Source organism: Odocoileus virginianus, chromosome 32 (genome assembly GCF_023699985.2).
Source record: "Odocoileus virginianus isolate 20LAN1187 ecotype Illinois chromosome 32, Ovbor_1.2, whole genome shotgun sequence".
Taxonomy (NCBI): domain Eukaryota; kingdom Metazoa; phylum Chordata; class Mammalia; order Artiodactyla; family Cervidae; genus Odocoileus; species Odocoileus virginianus.
Window position 1 is genome coordinate 39832127 of NC_069705.1, and position 17260 is coordinate 39849386.

At 42.5% G+C, this 17260-nt stretch overlaps 1 protein-coding gene across 1 annotated transcript in view; it reads left to right on the forward strand.

Annotated features, from left to right (window-relative positions):
- The window catches only part of CSMD1 (CUB and Sushi multiple domains 1), a 1985846-nt gene that overhangs the window by 1916200 nt on the left and 52386 nt on the right, over nucleotides 1–17260 (forward strand). The window contains exons 52-53 of the mRNA XM_070460176.1: nucleotides 4693–4866; nucleotides 16302–16475. Of these exons, the coding sequence (XP_070316277.1) occupies nucleotides 4693–4866; nucleotides 16302–16475 (348 nt within the window). The remainder of the gene's footprint in view (nucleotides 1–4692; nucleotides 4867–16301; nucleotides 16476–17260) is intronic.

Below are 17260 nucleotides of genomic sequence, written 5' to 3' on the forward strand. Positions count from 1 at the left end.
ATTCAACATAATTAAGATTTAAACAATTTTCACACAACAGTAGGATACAAATTCTATTCAAGTTCCCATAGGCTGTAAACTAGGAGACACTGGAACACAAGGGACATAAAACAAGGTGCAAAAATTTCATGGTCTAAAGGTATTGAAATCATATAGGGTCTGTTCTCTTATCACTGTGGAATTGTGTTAGAAATCACTATCAAAAGATATTTGAAAATAGCTCTCACATTTGCAAGTGCAATGTGACATTTACTAAGAGAGATCTTCAACTTAGCCATCAAAAGCCTCAATAAAGTTAGACTAAAAAAAATACAGAGGGTGATTGCAGAGGAGAAAGCATTTAAATGAGAAATTAGTATCAAAATAATCAATTAATATCAGCGTTACCTTATTAAGTCCCATGTAGTTGCAAATTAAATATCCACTTTTTTAAATTAATTTTTTATTGAAAGATAATTGCTTTACAGAATTCTATTGTTTTCTGTCAAACCTCAGCATGAATTGCCATAGGTATACATATACCAGCTCCGTTTTGAACCTCCCCCCTGTCTCCCTCCCATCCCACCCCTCTAGGTTGACACAGAGCCCCCGTTTGAGTTTCCTGAGCCACACAGCAAATTCCTGTTGGCTCTCTGTTTTACACATGGTAATGTAAGTTTCCCTGTTACTCTTTCCACACATCTCACCCTCTTCTCCCCCTCCCCATGTCCATAAGTCTGTTCTCTATGTCTGTTTCTCCACTGCTGCCCTAATTAAATTCTTCAGCACCATCTTTCTAGATTTCATATAATGGATAAATGTCCACTATTAAATGATGAATGTACCTAAGAAGCCATAACAAGGAAAATTAGAAAATATTTGCAATAGAATAAAAATGAAAAGAGAATTTGCCAGAATTTGTCGCATGCAGCTGAGGCTGCTCAGTGCAATCAAATACAATGTGGAGTCTTGAATAAGATATGAAAACAAATAATGGACACTAGAGTAAAATTTTGTGAAATTGGAACAAAATCTCTCCTTCAATTAATATCACATGTTAATTTCTTTCTTTCCTTTCCTTTTTTAAAAATAACATTGTATTTCTTTATAGTCTCAGAATTGGATTAGAAATTTTAAGCCTTGTTGAAATCTTTTTTTTAAAATCACTAAGATAATAAACTTCTAGAATTTTAGTAGTCATACTAGATGCCAAAGTACATGGAACTATATCAAAGTTTTGAATGAATATAGATTAAAAATCAAGCATTGTGTTCATACTAAGTGGAATTAAACGTCATTTTTTTTTTAGCTAGGCAATAATTCTTAAATTTTCTAAAATATATATATATATATAAAATATATATATATATATAGTATGTATACAAAAGCTTTTCCACTACACTTGATAAAGGTTTGAGGAAGAACAAAAGAGATGGAGAAATCAGAGAACATAAACTAAATGAAGTGGTGGCACTGAATATCAAATAGAAAAAGTGAAACAAACTAGATAAAAGTAAAAGATCATCTTATAGTTCAATTGTTTTTAAAAATGACTGCTCTTTAGAAACACATCTAGGACTCCAGAAAAAAAATTTAAAAAGCAATACCTGGGCATTTGTATTTTTCAGAAAATTCCAAGATCATTCTGATATACATCTGGATTTTAAAAAGTGATTATAGATTTTTCTATTAAATGGTGGTTCTAATGATATAGAATTCTATTGACCAATCATAATACAATGGTGTTCAGTCAGTGATATTTACAGACTCACAATAGTAAAAGATGAAAAACACACTGATTCTTAAACTGAACCATTGGCAGCCCAGTTCTACCCTCATTTGTGAAAAGAAGGCAGAACTTGGCTTTGGCCATCCATGAATGGTATCTCTGCCTCCCTCTTTCTGATTTCTCAGAAGCCTGTTTTTCTGACTTCCAATTGATGTCCTTTAATCCGCTGGGTCTCATGCTGAGCCTGGTCCGTGGACAGCCACCACCAGGCCCTAGGCCTGAAGACGTCTCCAGGCATCTGGGCCACAGACATTCTCTGCAGATGGTTGGGCGTTCACTGACTGCGTTGAGCAGGAGCTGTTCTGTCTCACTTTGTTATTTGTCTCCTTCGAATGTCCTTGAGGATATGCAGCCTTTTCTAAAAGCATTGGCTTCCACAGAAGTCTTTGCTTGCCTTTTGGTTTTGTGTCTTCGTTAGTATCTGTTGTTTGGTTGGTCACCCTGTGGCCAGGGGGCGTGCCTTTACACTTGAACCTCTGACATCTTTGAATCAACCGCATTTCGTCATAAAGACAGGGTGTTTTATGCTCCTCCTGAGTTTTCCTCACCCAAACATGGAATCTGCTCTTCTCCAAGGAGCCCTGCTACCTATTGCTGGAAATGGTATAAGAGACCAAGCTCTGTGCCCAAGGGTGTGCATTATCTGAGGGTTACTGTATTTATTCTTGAAAGCTTGATAGGAGAAAAGATCAGGGACACAAAGCTTTCCCTTGGAAATTTGATGAAGGATTTCATTTGTTTTTTAGGGTAGAGGAGGAGTCCTCTCTTTCTGTTAGGGGGCTTCCACGTTGGTGCTGCCCACCTCATTAATGTGACGGGTTTTCTGCCTCTCAGATCTCCACATCTGAGACCCCATTATCCAGCTGCTGGAAAGCTAAAGCTTTGTCCCAGTAGTTCTTATTTACAGTCTAGTGAAGCTTAGTAGAGGACAAGCCTAAAATAGTTTAGTCACCAGAATATTTTTAACAGAGGCTAAAAACATAGAACAGATGTGAAAGCCACGCTCCTTTCTGCTGGTCCACCATTGACTGTGTTAGGGCCTCCAAGAGGAGGTGTGCTCAGACCTCCCTTCTTACTAACACTGAGGTTTCAAAACACAGTCCAGGCATCCCGAGGGGCTACAGGGGATTGCTCAAGGTTAAGTTCATCCCATGTTTGAGAAAAGGCATAATGAGAAGTTTATAATTAATTGTAAAAAAAATCTAAATCTGACTGAAACCCATGGACGTGTGGAAGAGCGAATGCATTAGCAGTATTACTGAATGCATGAGATACGACCCTGTAAGAGTTTAGCAATCCCAGAAACTCAGAAGTCCTCACAGCTCCCTCAACAACAATAACATTCTCATCAGGACATGCTCCAGAGCTGACCTTTCCAGATTTCTGATGAGCAGTGCCCCCAGAGCACACATTTCCAGGCTGTGCATGTCTGTTTGAAACGGAACCAGGGTTTGGGGTCTTGGAGTAAAATCAGCTTAATTCAAAAGATTGGTCTAAATGGTAAAATTGTCTTCACTTGAATTTTCAGTAAAGGCTTTCAGATTTTGGAACCAGTTCCCCAAATAGGCCCCTAGGTGTCCTTCACTCTTGGCGGACACAGGCCCAGCCCCAGCCAGGCGCAGGGTACTGCTTTAGTGCACCCCCACCTGCTGTCCTCTCGCCGAGCTCAGAGCACAGCCCTACCTGGCCGGGGCTGGCGTTAAGCTTCAGAGATGAACCAGGGGGTCTCAGAGACCCAGAGAGGTTGGCGGTGTCACCCAGCTCAGAACTGGCAAAGATGAGTGGACCCCGGGCGGCCTGCAGCCAGCATGTGTGTGCTTGTTCTTTGCCTTTTACTGCCTCTTAACAGTTTACTGTTAACGAGGACTCAGTCATTTCTAGCTACTTGGCGGCTTTGCCCCAAGCCCTTTGCACATAAAAACTCACTTAGTGCAGCAGGAAATTTTTATCACTCCTCTTTGAAGAGCTTTTCACTTTCATTCTCACCTGTTAAATCACATTTAAGCCTCTAACGAGCAGTTCACCTTGATGACTTTATGATTCCCTCCTCCCCTGAGATTCTGCTGATTTTTTTTGTGTGTGTGTGTGTGTGTGCGTGCTCAAACATCAGATTGATGTTGATTTTGTGAGTGGATTTTGCAAGTACAGAGAGTCAGGTGGTATAACAAGTATCTATAATGAAAGTGACCACTGCATTCCTCTCCCCACCTGGACTAATTGTGTGGGTGTAAGTAGTCAGTGATCAATAATTATGCTGGAACATACATGTAAACTGGGTGCCTACATCTATAATCAGTTAAGGTCTAGTTTTTATATTTTTTTAATTTTCAGAAAGTCTGCACACATTCCATATAGTCAACATTTTTATGAAGCTCATGGTCCCAACAAATAGTAAATGAAAGAAAAAGTGAACTCAGTCCTTCTACTGTAGTGGGCATCCTGGGGTTTAAGTCCGTACATTTTGTACCAGTTGATGACTTTGGGGAAGACTAGCCATGTGTCTCAATTCCTGTTATGCACATGTGGATGTCCAGTAACTGTGATGCGATTCTTGTAATTGATGTAAGCAGAAAAGAGGACAGAAAGCCAACTTGTTGGACTGACTTGCTTGTATGGTAACATATGTGTATACTGTGTTTTTGAAGAAAAGTTTAGCTACCTGTGAGGATGAAAAAAATAGCAATGGGTGAAGGAAGGGACTTATTCTATTTTGGGTTCTACTCTAAAGTTTCAAGTTTTCATTCCAAGGATACAAGAGAAGGGAAATTAAACTTCCTAGGTGATGGGTCATCTCACCCTGAGATGACACCCCTGCCGCCCAGATTCTTAATGAGGTGAAGACTTGAGATCTTGTGGTTTTTACACAGAGAGTAGTCTATGTCAGACCTGCAACAATGTTCTCTTTGTTTTTCTTTCCCTTCTAGTGATTTCCTGCGGAAGCCTGTCCTTTCCCCCAAATGGGAACAAGATTGGAACGCTGACGGTCTACGGTGCCACAGCCATATTCACGTGTAACTCAGGCTACACGCTCGTGGGGTCCCACGTCAGAGAATGCTTAGCCAATGGGCTCTGGAGCGGTCCCGAGACTCGCTGTCTGGGTGAGTTAATCTTTCCAAGGGCACTGCTTTACTTCAAACAGACCTCGAAGATGGAGAATAGCAAGACAGAACGTGGTACTTCTCGCCATGAAAGCGCCGATGGAGAGTAACTAAATCCCACCGGGGCCTTTAACACTGCTCTTTAGAGTATCACTTCCTCTTTAAGTATCTAAAGGGATTTTTAAAAATCTGAGCGATAAATGCAGGTCATATATCGCCTTAAATGACTCAAAAATTATTTTATAGAGTGCTGAAGGTAGCACTGCCCTCGAATGCCCTCATGGTTTTAGAATGCACACACACATGTTGAAAAAAAAAAATAGAATGCACAAAAAATAAATTTTAAAATTGTCATAGATTTTATCTTCTTAAAAATTTTAAAATTATGTTAATAAGTTAATGTACCATTAATGTCCATCAGTGTAAGGACAATGAATTGTTTAAAATAGGGCTTCCCTGGTGGTTCAGACAGTAAAGAATCTGCCTGCAATGCAGGAGACCTTGGTTGGATCTCTGGATCAGGAAGACCCCCCCTGGAAAAGGGAGCAGCTACCCACTCCAGTAGTCTTGCCTGGATAATTCCATGGACTGAGGCAGCCTGGCAGGCTGTAGTCCATGGGGTTGCAAAGAGTCAGACACAACTGAGTGACTTTCACTTTTTCTTTATCTTTTTTAAAGTTTTAACTTGCCTTAGTAAGTTAATGTGCCATTAATGTCTGTCAGTGTAAGGACAGTGAACTATTTTAAATAGAAAGTGTGCATAGTATTAATAATTTGGTCTTCTTTTTCCCGAGGATTAACATTTTCTACATGATAATTTTTTTTAAGTTGGGTTGAGGGGCTTCCCTGGTGATCTAGTGGTTAAGACTTCACCTTTCAGTGCAGGGGTGCTGGTACGATCTCTGATCACATGCCTCGTGGCCAGAAAAACAAAATATAAAACAGAAGCAATATTGTAGCAAATTCAATAAAGACTTTCAAAATGGTCCACAGTAAAAAAAAATGTTTGAAAAGTTGGGTTGAAAGTTTTTCCTTTGAAAAATTAAGTGTATGAAAATTGCTTAGTAAGCAGTTTAAAGTGCAGAGATTTTTAATGCTTCTTCTAGGTCTGCAAGTGATTAGTAAAATATGTTAATTGCCTTTGCATGTGTGCATGCTAAGTCTATTCAGTCCTGTCCAACTCTTGGTGACCCCATGGACTGTAGCCCACCAGGCTCCTCTATCCATGGAATTCTCCAGGGAAGAGTACTGGAGTGGTTGCCATGCCCTCCTCCAGTGGATCTTTCTGACCCAGGGATCAAACCCGCATTTCCTGTGGCCCCTGCATTGCAGGCAGAATCTTTGCCCCTGAGCCACCAGGGAAGCCCCTTTTATAACTGTCTCTGTGATCTTGATAGCTTTGTAACCACTCCAACGCAGCAGAAGTGGGAAGTTTAGGCTTCTGAACCTCTGCGGGTGAGGCTGACTTCAGGAACTCAGCCAGGACCAGCGAATTTAAATAGTAATAATGCTGCCATGGCTGATTCATGTCAATGTATGGCAAAAACCACTACAATATAAAAAAAATTTTTTTTAAATAGTAATAATCTGTTCTTTCCACTGGAGGGAATTTGAAGAAACACTCAGGCATTTGAAGGAAGTGGATGAAAGTAAAGCAGCAGACCAGGAAACAGGTGACCAATGTGAGAAGGAGGTTCTCATGCTTCTCCATGGAGTGACTTTCTTCAGATTAGCACAAGACTTGGATCCATGCTGTTCTAATACAAGGCGTGCGTGTGAGTCCCCTGTTGAGTGTGGTCACTGTCGTTCTCAGCCATCCAGGGCATCTCCCTGGGATTTATGTGGTATTTCCTGGGAGGCAATGCTGCTTCTGAGACGTCCTGTGCTTTCCTGCTGCTATTATGAGATTGGCTGGTGAGTGGTGCTTTCCTTAAGGCTGCTGTGGTTGGGGTAGGTTTTCTCCGCAGCTGCAGTGAAGCGTGGAATCAGGTGATCTAAGAAATTCCATCTCTGCTCTTAACTGTGAGATGGAGACTAAACTCGAAGGTCACTTGCTTGGTGGGTCACTGCCCACAAAGGCCTTATTGGCCCTTCCAGTGACCCTGGGATGCTAAGGCAGCAGTGGCTACAGGGAGTTTCAGCGGCAACTTCAGTTTTTGTAACTGTTGAATCGTGGAGCCAGCTTGAGTCTTGTTGATTGCAAGCAAACCTTCACCTGTTTCGTGGCATTCTTCTGATGGAAGGTTAGGGCTTTGAAGTGGAAAGAATGAGATGCGTAGTTAGCTGTATGGAGGTGCTCAAAGGTACAGCCTCGGTGGGATGCAGTGTGACTGAGACACTCCTGGAAGAGGGAGTTAAGCTGAAAGACAGAGGAAGGAAAATGTCCAGATTATAGTGTATAAAATGCTAGTGTTGTAGAACCTGGATGCAGGATATGAAGAATAATGCAATTGGAGGAGGCCAGAGTATATTACTCAGCCATTAAAAAGAATTCATTTGAATCAGTTCTAATGAGATGGATGAAACTGGAGCCCATTATACAGAGTGAAGTAAGCCAGAAAGATAAAGACCAATACAGTATACTAATGCATCTATATGGAATTTTAAAAGATGGTAATGATAACCCTATATGCGAAACAGAAAAAGAGACACAGATGTACAGAACAGACTTTTGGACCCTGTGGGAGAAGGCAAGGGTGGGATGTTCTGAGAGAATAGCATTGAAACAAGTATACTGTCAATATACTTCAAGGGTGAAACAGACCACCAGCCCAGGTTGGATGCATGAAACAAGTGCTCAGGGCTAGTGCACTGGGAAGACCCAGAGGGATGGGATGGGGAAGGAGGTGGGAGGGGGGATTGGGATGGGGAACACATGTAAATCCATGGCTGATTCATGTCAATGTATGGCAAAAACCACTACAATATTGTAAAGTAATTAGCCTCCAACTAATAAAAATAACTGAAAAAAACAAAAAAACACCTAGAAAAGGATGAGAAATGATGCTTAGCCATGTGAGATTCTAAACCAGTGAGTAAAGAATGGGTAAGAAGTCTAAAGATTTTGAAAGTTGTAAACGTAGTCTCAGTGAGACTTTACAGGTTGGGATTCATAATACAGACTATAACAATGGAGGATAATTCTTTTCCTGAAAAAACGGCTTGCCGATGGGTAGATAATATCATGTAACCTGGCAAGAATATATGTCCACAGGACCCAGAAGACCATGTGGAAGACAGTGGAGAACATGGGGAGAAGGATAAGCAGGTGGGGAACAGAGTCCTGTCAGTGTGGAGATGCTCAGATGGGGAAAGACCATGACAATGCTAGCTGAAAGACTGAAAATAAATATCTGATGACAGATGCAGGAACCCTTCAAATCAATGATTGGCCAAATAGATTATTTTTAGACACAAGAAGGGCTTCTCAGGTGGTGCTTGTGGTAAAGAACCTGCCTGCCAATGCAGGAGACATAAAAGATGTGAGTTCAATCCCTGAGTTGGGAAGGACTTCCCTGGAGGAAGGCATGGCAACCCACTCCAGTATTCTTTCCTGGAGAATCCCATGGACAGAGGAGCCTGGCGCGGGGTACAGTCCATAGAGTCGGAAACGGTCAAACACGACTGAAGCAATTTAGTACATATACATGCAGACATAAGAAAATAATGGAATTAGTATGATATTTTACTCAAAATGAAAAGTAAAATAACTTTAAATGTACATGATGAGGAGAAAATTATGAAGTCATAGCACACACAGAAGGACCATGTGTTTTGGGTAATAGAGGCTCATTGGCACAAGAGATGACTGCAGCACCGGTATAATTTCTTTCTTGACCCATGTGCCTAGGCGGTCCATATCTGGGGTGAAGACTTCAGTTCTGTGAGGTAGTTCAAGTGAGCTGCTGAGGACTTGAAATGCATTTGTAGTGAAGGTTCTGGTAACCATGACATGTGAGGAATGTTTAGAAAACTCGTGATCTTCAGTTTGGCTGAGAGAAAAGTTAGGTAATTAATAGCTCTTTTCAAATATTTAAAACAGTTGGTGGGAAAGAATTTAAAAACTAAAATTAATTAAACACATCTGCTGAGGGCAAGGACCAGGGCTGCTAAAGACATTAGTGATACATAATTCCATTCATTGGTTTGAAATACCAGATGTGCATACAGAAAAATAGTTTTCAGATTCAATATAGGAAATATTTTCCCTTATTTATTCTTAAACAAGTGGGATCTGTCCAAGAATGCGATGAAGACTTCCTGAAGAAGTGGTTGGCCACCTGGCAGGTGTTTGTGTGGGGCTCCATGGGACTCTGTGCTGTTTTGATTCTATACCCAGCATGCTTTCTCCATCATAATGCAAAACACTTTGGCAAAAGCATTTTTTAAAGTTGTGGGTAAAGTATCTTGTTTATTTTTAAGAGTTACTAGAACAAAAGAATTCCTTTGCTTGAGATTGTTTCACATGGAGCAGGCATCTTGTTTTTAGCTGGGGTACAATGGTTATTTCCAATGATTTCCAGCAGGGAAGAACATGCCAGATTCCTTATGATCATGACAGCAGAAATGGCCAAGCACACACATGGGCACTGTCACAGTGGGAGTCTCATGATTGGTTTTTTTTTTTTTTTCATTTATTTTTTATTAGTTGGAGGCTAATTACTTTACATCATTGCAGTAGTTTTTGTCATACATTGAAATGAATTAGCCATGGATTCAGAGAGCTGGATGTAAGATGATGAAGATGATTTTCTTTGTCTAACATCTGAGAGCTGAACCTGTGCTGTATTTGAGTTCTCTTGTCAGAATTCTAAGCTAGAACTTTTGAGGAAAGATAGAATAGGAAAACTTGGCAACCCCATGTGCAACCGTGATTAGAGCTAAAATTTAGGCAAAGTGCTCCCTGTGAGCGTCAGAGTACATTTTTATAAAGGGTTCACCCTCGCTTAATCAGTGCCGCATCTCTGCTACAAGCAGGGTCTTGCCAGGCTGGGAATGGCCCAGGACATGTTCTCATTCACCGTCTGCTGTGCAGCTCTCCGCATCTCCCTGGGCTGCAGAATTAAGTGCCAAGGAGGCTGACCCTGTATCTACGCATCAGGTACCTTATAATCCATCAGGGAAGTGTTACAGTCCCCACGCTCCCTTATTATCTCCTCCTGTTTATCTTCCCTGCAGTAGCTTGCATTGAACTCAACAGAGAACATACCGGCTCCACCAGGTTGTCCATTTATAATCCAGGTCTCCTATTGCAGGAACCACATTCATCTTTTAAGACCATTGATATCATTTAGCTTTTCAACACATAATAACCCATCATGACTTTCACTCTCTTACTTCTTTAGTCTGTAGTCCTCAAGATATCAGTGATAGATTGAGACATTTCCCCCACAAAGAATATTATCTCTTTCATTTGATTATTTTGCTGTTATTGGAGGTAAGTTTGCATTTGCTGCACTTTGATGACCTATGGGGAGATGAATTCTTTTGTAATGTGATATCATGGTGACATCTGAGTGGCTGAAATAACTGTTAATAGATGACATGATTCAAAATTATATTATAGACCCTGCTTTTCCATAGCTATTAGAGAATAAAACCAGAAAGGATTCAAGTACCTTGTGTTTTGTGACACATCCATGTACAGATTTTAATAAAACAACTGGTTATGACAATGCTCGTATTGCAGCAAAAAGATATTAGAGGAAAAAGGTCAACCCTATCCTCCTTGATCCTGGTATAAAATTGATCTTCAGTCTAAAATTTAGGCCGTATGATAGTCAGGGAAGGTAAAATATTTGGAACACTCAGTGCTAATTTCACAGGGAGTCCTCAGGGAGCTCTGCATGGTCCCGTGGTGCTGAGGGTCTGGGACTATGGCAGAAAGATGTGGAAGGAATCCATGTCCTTTCACAGACACCCCCTGGATCAGACAGGGGCTCAGAGCTGGTGATCTAGAACTCACAGACTAAGGGTGGAGAAGAAGAAGTAAGAAAAACTATTTCCATCTGCTGAATTCAAGACAAAACAACCCTCACCATATGGGTATTATAAATAGATGGTCCTAGAGGTAGAGTCTCCTTCTGCAGGGAAACCTAAAATAAAGGAGATATTTGAGTTGAGTATTGATTCTTGCCTGGGAAACCCCACAGACAGAGCTTGGTGGGCTGCAGTCCATGGCGTTACAGAGTTGGACCTGAAACTAAGCGACCAACACTTCCACTTTCAGAGTGTGTCAAATAGAGACTTGAAACAAATGTATTCTGTGGCAAAGGGACCAGTCTTGGTTGTTGGTGTTACTAAGGGCCCCGAATGTCCTCCAGCTCATCACACCCACCTGCCGATCCTCGCAAAGATTCAGGCACTTACTGCAGCACTATATTTTCTCTGACTTCCACAAAGATACTCAAGGATACCCCCCAAAATTGCTCATGGAGGGGAAAAAAGTCTCATTTGTGGGAACTCAAATGTGTTGCTTCATTATTATGTCAGATCTGTAGATTTAAATGCATACATCAGTGTTTAATGCTCAGCCATTAGCCTGTTTCCTGTGCTTAAGGGGATCTGATCCATCTGACATTTCATGGCCATTTGTTAACACTCAGGTGGAGTTTGTAAACTGGCTTTAAAAGTCAATGCCAAATAGGCCTTTAGCCCCCCCAGCTGGAGTTACTGGTGGAGCCAGCAAAATGAAGCAGACTGCATTTCTCAGTCTCCTGCAGGTACAGCATAGTTGTAATGTTTCTTATTTTATTTTCAGCAACGAGTGCCAGTAATCACAAAGCAAATACAGAGGCTGAAGAATTTGGTTTGTAGATTTTGTAAAAATGTGTGAATGTATTCACTTCCAATCCCCAAACCAATATTTAGTATTTGTCCTGATACAAACTGGCACAGTGAAAAGGTGACCTTAAAGTAGAGGATTCTGGGGGTGGGGGAAATGTGTGTGTGTGTCTGTATGTGTGTGTGAATGTGAGAGAGTGGCCATGTAACTGGAGGCACACTTGTTCAATTCCTGTGAACACACAAACTCCACAATGAGAGATGCAGGCTCTAGGTCTGCCCAGACCAGGACACCCCTGTCACCTGGGAGCCAGGGTGCCCGGTGGGTCTCCTGGAGGAGCAGGTGTCGGTGGGACCAGGGGAACTGGATTCAGTTCCCGCATCACAGAATTTCCTTCTGAGATCGCACGAGTCTAGGTAATTGCAGGAGGCTGTAACCCAGGCATTTGATCTGTGCGCTCACTGTGTGCTCAGGCACAGCTGCTGGCTGACCTCTGACACCGAGTGTCCGTCTCTCAGGGAGGTCACCCCTGAAAGGCGGTGCGGTTTTGTCAGGTTGCAGCCGTGATCGTTGCAACATCAGAGACAAGGTGCAGTGCAGAGAGCTCACCTGGACAATGTGAAATCCTATCCATGGGGAGACCCAATCTCTGAAATACACCTGCCCGGGGCCCCCTTCCAGATGCCTGGATGCGGCAGCAGGTGTGGGGGCTGGAGGATGGAGGGATTCCATTCATCCCAGGGCAGTGTTCAGAATAGTCACTCCGCTAGCAACAAGCTGGCAAAGCACACTTTTGTTCTGTCATACAACTGTGTTGTTGGTCTACAACACATACTAAGGCATCTGTCAATCGTAAAGGAGATTGACCCTGAGTATTCACTGGGAAAGACTGACGCTGAAGATACTGCTCCAATACTTTGGCCACTTGATGTGAAGGAGCTGACTCATTGGAAAAGATCTTGATGCTGGGAAAGTACTGAGGGCGGGAGGAGAAGGGGGTGACAGAAGATGAGATGGTTGGACCGCATCACTGACTCAATGTTTGAGCAAGCTCAGAGAGATAGTGAAGTACAGGAAAGCCTCGTGCGCTGCAATCCATGGGGTTGCAATGAGTTGGACGTGACTTAGTGACTGAAAAACCACAATGGCATCTGTGTGTAGAATTTGGACAGTAACCTTCCAGAACTGCTTCCTGGAGAGGCAGGGCCTGTGGAGGCCCTGCCGTGGTGGGATAGACACGTCACACCCAGGAAGATCCAGTTCCCCTGGCCCATGTGCTGCCCAAGCCGACTGATATCAGGGCCCTGGCTGGTGGCTTCTCTGTGCTTCTGACCATGAGCGGGGCTCCCACAGAGGGCATGGCTGCTGTCCACCATGTCTAGTTCCCGCTCGTGATGAGTTTGCAGGAATCCCTGGACCTGGGAGGAAGCCAAGAATCCCCTCTGGGTCCTTTGTTCTCCTTGGGTTTGACTCACGGCCTCCCTAGCAGGACTTCTCCTGACAGTGACCCGGCCTCTACTCTGTGTTTTAGCAGAATTTATTCCATGCATTTTATTCCACCTGATTCAGTTTTAGAGAAAGATCGTTAAAAGCAGTTCTCTCTTTTGTTTGGGACATCTAACGGAAATATAGTAAATAAAAACAATAATACCACTGTCATTACACCTGAAGTGGCATAAACTTAAAGACCAGTGATCTTATGGCTTAAGGCACAGAGGAGTCATTCTGCAGATGAGGCGAAACCTTCAGACCCTTGTGACCCACTCACACATATGGAATCTCAGTCATTCTGGAATTTCATGGAATTCCCATTCCATCATGCAGTTCATCTTAGCTGGCCAATGAATGATGTTTTCCACGGTTTAGTGTGTGAGACAGAGTCACTTGTCCAGAACTGAAAACAGCCACCCCGGCATGGAATTCCTGGTTCTGCTACTGACTCTCAAGAACAATTTTAAGCAGTTGGAGAATTACCCATTCCATAGTAATGCCTGTCCTCAGCAGGGAGAAAATGGAGAATTAAAATGTAAAGTTCTAGCAATGTGGAAATAACAGAATTTGTAATTCATACTTAAACTAAAAGAAAATCCATCCAGTCCTTTAGGATATATCTCTGTCAGTCAACCCATCCGTTGAATTAAAAATCTCGTGCAGTTACAGTTTTACAATATTCTACCTAATTCACTTGCTCCTTTCTAGCCAGAGCTCTCAGGTTCTGATTTGTGGCAGATTATTAAATTCACAAGTTGGATTGAAGTAAAAATAAAATAATCTACATGCTCTTCACTCTGAGATTTTCTGTCCACACTTTGATGGACATTTGACACATTTGTCAAGAAATCCAGCCTCCTAGCCTAGGTGCAATGATACTGGCTGCAGAATTGCCTATAAAAACATTTAGTGATCTTGTTTAAGCTGAAGCCGAATGCTAATGAAAAAGAAACAAGCAGACACAAAACCCGGAGGCCTGGCATCCCAGTGTCAGGTCTCCCAGCTAATCACATCACTTTACTTAATTTAGGTGATACTTTCTCTTGAAACCTGCAGGGCTGCCCACATGCCTCATCCCAGTTCCTCTCTCCCTCCCTCTTTTTCAGTTAATAGCGTTTCCTGTCCTTTCTGTGCTGCTGACTGTGCTCAATGGAGGGCTTCCCAGGTGGTGCTAGTCGTAAAGAACCTGCCTGCCATGCAGGAGACTAGAGACATGGGTTCCATCCCTGGATTGGGAGATCCCCTGGAGGAGGGCATGGCACTCACTCCAGTATTGCTGCCTGGAGAACCCCATGGGCAGAGGACCTGGTGGACTGTAGTCCATGGGGTTGCAAACAAATGACTAGAGCAACTTACCACGCATGCGCCAGTGCTCATTGGAATAGTAACAGCTAAATGCAGCCAAAACTGGGGAAGTTGCACAACATAGAGCGTGAAATGTGTACGGCTGTAACCTAAAAGGCTAAAATGGGTCCCCTTCCATACACACCGAGGAAACCAGATCTGAAAGAGACACGTGCACCCCAGTGTTCATCGCAGTACTGTTTATAATAGCCAGGACATGGAAGTAACCTAGATGCCCATCAGCAGACGAATGGATGAGGAAGCTGTGGTACATATACACCATGGAATATTACTCAGCCATTAAAAAGAATTCATTTGAATCAGTTCTAATGAGATGGATGAACCTGGAGCCCATTATACAGAGTGAAGTAAGCCAGAAAGATAAAGACCATTACAGTATACTAACACATATATATGGAATTTAGAAAGATGGTAACGATAACCCTATATGCAAAAGAGAAAAAGAGACTCAGATGTATAGAACAGACTTGTGGACTCTGGGAGAAGGCGAGGGTGGGATGTTTCAAGAGAACAGCATCGAAACATGTATATATCTAGGGTGAAACAGATCACCAGCCCAGGTTGGGTGCATGAGACAAGTGCTCGGGCCTGGTGCACTGGGAAGACCCAGAGGGATCGGGTGGAGAGGGAGGTGGGGGGGGGGGGTACCGGGTTGGGGAATACATGTAAATCCATGGCTAATTCATTTCAATGTATGACAAAAACCACTGCAATGCTGTAAAGTAATTAGCCTCCAACTAATAAAAATAAATGGAAAAAATAAATAAATAAATAAAATGGGTGCCCTTCTGGAAAATGAATAGTTTAGTCCCATACCTCCATAATCGTCATTTTAACTGAGACTTTAAAAGTAAATCAAGGTTCTCAATACAGGGACTCGACGCCTTGATCTGGCTAACAGTGTTAGCCTTTAGGCCTTCAGTGTTGCCTGTCTGGGTGTCTGATGCCCGGTTTGGCTACATGTCCCCTCCCCACTCCTCACCTCTTTAAGATGAAACTCCCTGGGATGCTTTCTGTGTCAGACCTCTTATGACTGCCTTACTCCTCATTGAATCCCCAGCCCCAAAGACACTGCTGGACGTTTCCTGAAATTGGACTTATTTTATGACACCAGTCCTTCCTCTAGAATTTCATAAATAGTTCAGGAATCTAATCTCTCACTGGAAATCGTTCCATCCTTTTCTTCACTACACATGTTCAATAGGGTTACAGAATTTGTATTAAGTGTCTCCTCCTTATTCCAAGTGTCTCTTCCTTTCTTTTGACTTTTATTTACCAGATAAATACCATAAAATATGAATGAAAAATAAGTAGAAGAAATAAATGGAGAAACCATAACTAAGGAATACCCTTTAGCAATTTTATATTTGAGATATTACTTATGTTCCCACAATTTGAGAAAAATTAAAAAGCTGAAAGGGAAAATGTATCAAATATATATATTATACATATATTTATATATATAAGTGGAAAGTTTTTCAATACCATTTGCATTCAAGGCTGTCAGTCATTTGACAATAAAGATAAGCAAATTATGAATGTGTTACTTCTATAATTTTTGATGGGTGGATGTAGTCCATTGACAATGTTGTGTTAATCTCTTCCCTACGGCAGAGTGACTCAGCCACACATGATACACAGTCTGTTTCACCTTCTTTTCCTTTCTGGTGTATTCCAGGCTGTTCATTTAGCTCCCTGTGCTAGGCAGTAGGACCCTGTTGTTTGTCATGAATGTGGTGCTCTTACAGAAGACGCACTCTCCAGCATGTTTTTGTTGGTTTTGCTCATTTTCCAGCTGGCCACTGTGGCTCCCCGGACCCCATCGTGAATGGTCACATCAGCGGCGACGGCTTCAGTTACAGGGACACAGTGGTGTATCAGTGCAACCCCGGCTTCCGGCTCGTGGGGACTTCCGTCCGGATATGCTTGCAAGACCACAAGTGGTCCGGACACACCCCAGTCTGTGTCCGTAAGTACCTTCTGTGGGCTAATTCGGGCGGTGTTTCCCTTAGGGCTGTTTTCCTTTTGTCGTTAAGTTGTAGTGCAGACATGTTTGATCTCAGAGGAGAAGATGGAGAGCTGGTGGGAGAGAGGGAACACGGGCACTCCTCTGCTTCTGTCTCTGGTCCTCCTCCCATCCCATGTTTCCCCAGCCCGCCTCCAGCCTCCCATCCACATTGCGTTTGCTCACCAGCTCATCTCAGATGGGTCCCAGGATGAGGATGTCAGGCATTTATTCCCCTAGGCGTCATCACAGGACGACCAGGTGGACACAACCTCCGACTAGTGGAGGGCAGAGCTGCTGAGCCTGAGTCTGCAGGTCAACTTCGCAGGCGCCCCCCGTGCCCACCCCCAGTCTTCCGAGTTGTTTTGTGTTTCTGTCATTGCTTCATCAAGAGCACAGACAGCTTTGTACTCAGACCTTCCTTTCCTAGAAGTTGAAACTGTATGTAACAATTGTCCTCAAACTTTCTAACTTCAAAGGCAAATTCCAGCTATTTTTAGAAGACATTTACCTCTATTGCAAATTTCCTTTTAAACCAATTTTTCCTAATATGTTCTCTATTTTCCTAAACAAAGGGAGCGTTGATATAAGTTTACGACAATGACGGATCTTGATAATGCTATGGTAAATGTACAAAGTCAAGGGTGAAAGTTTTACTTAGAAGGGAAAATGGTTGACAAGATAAGTGAGAAGAACACCGGTTTTACCGCTGTAATGTGTTTCTTTTGAAAGGGCCAGTCAAGAGTATC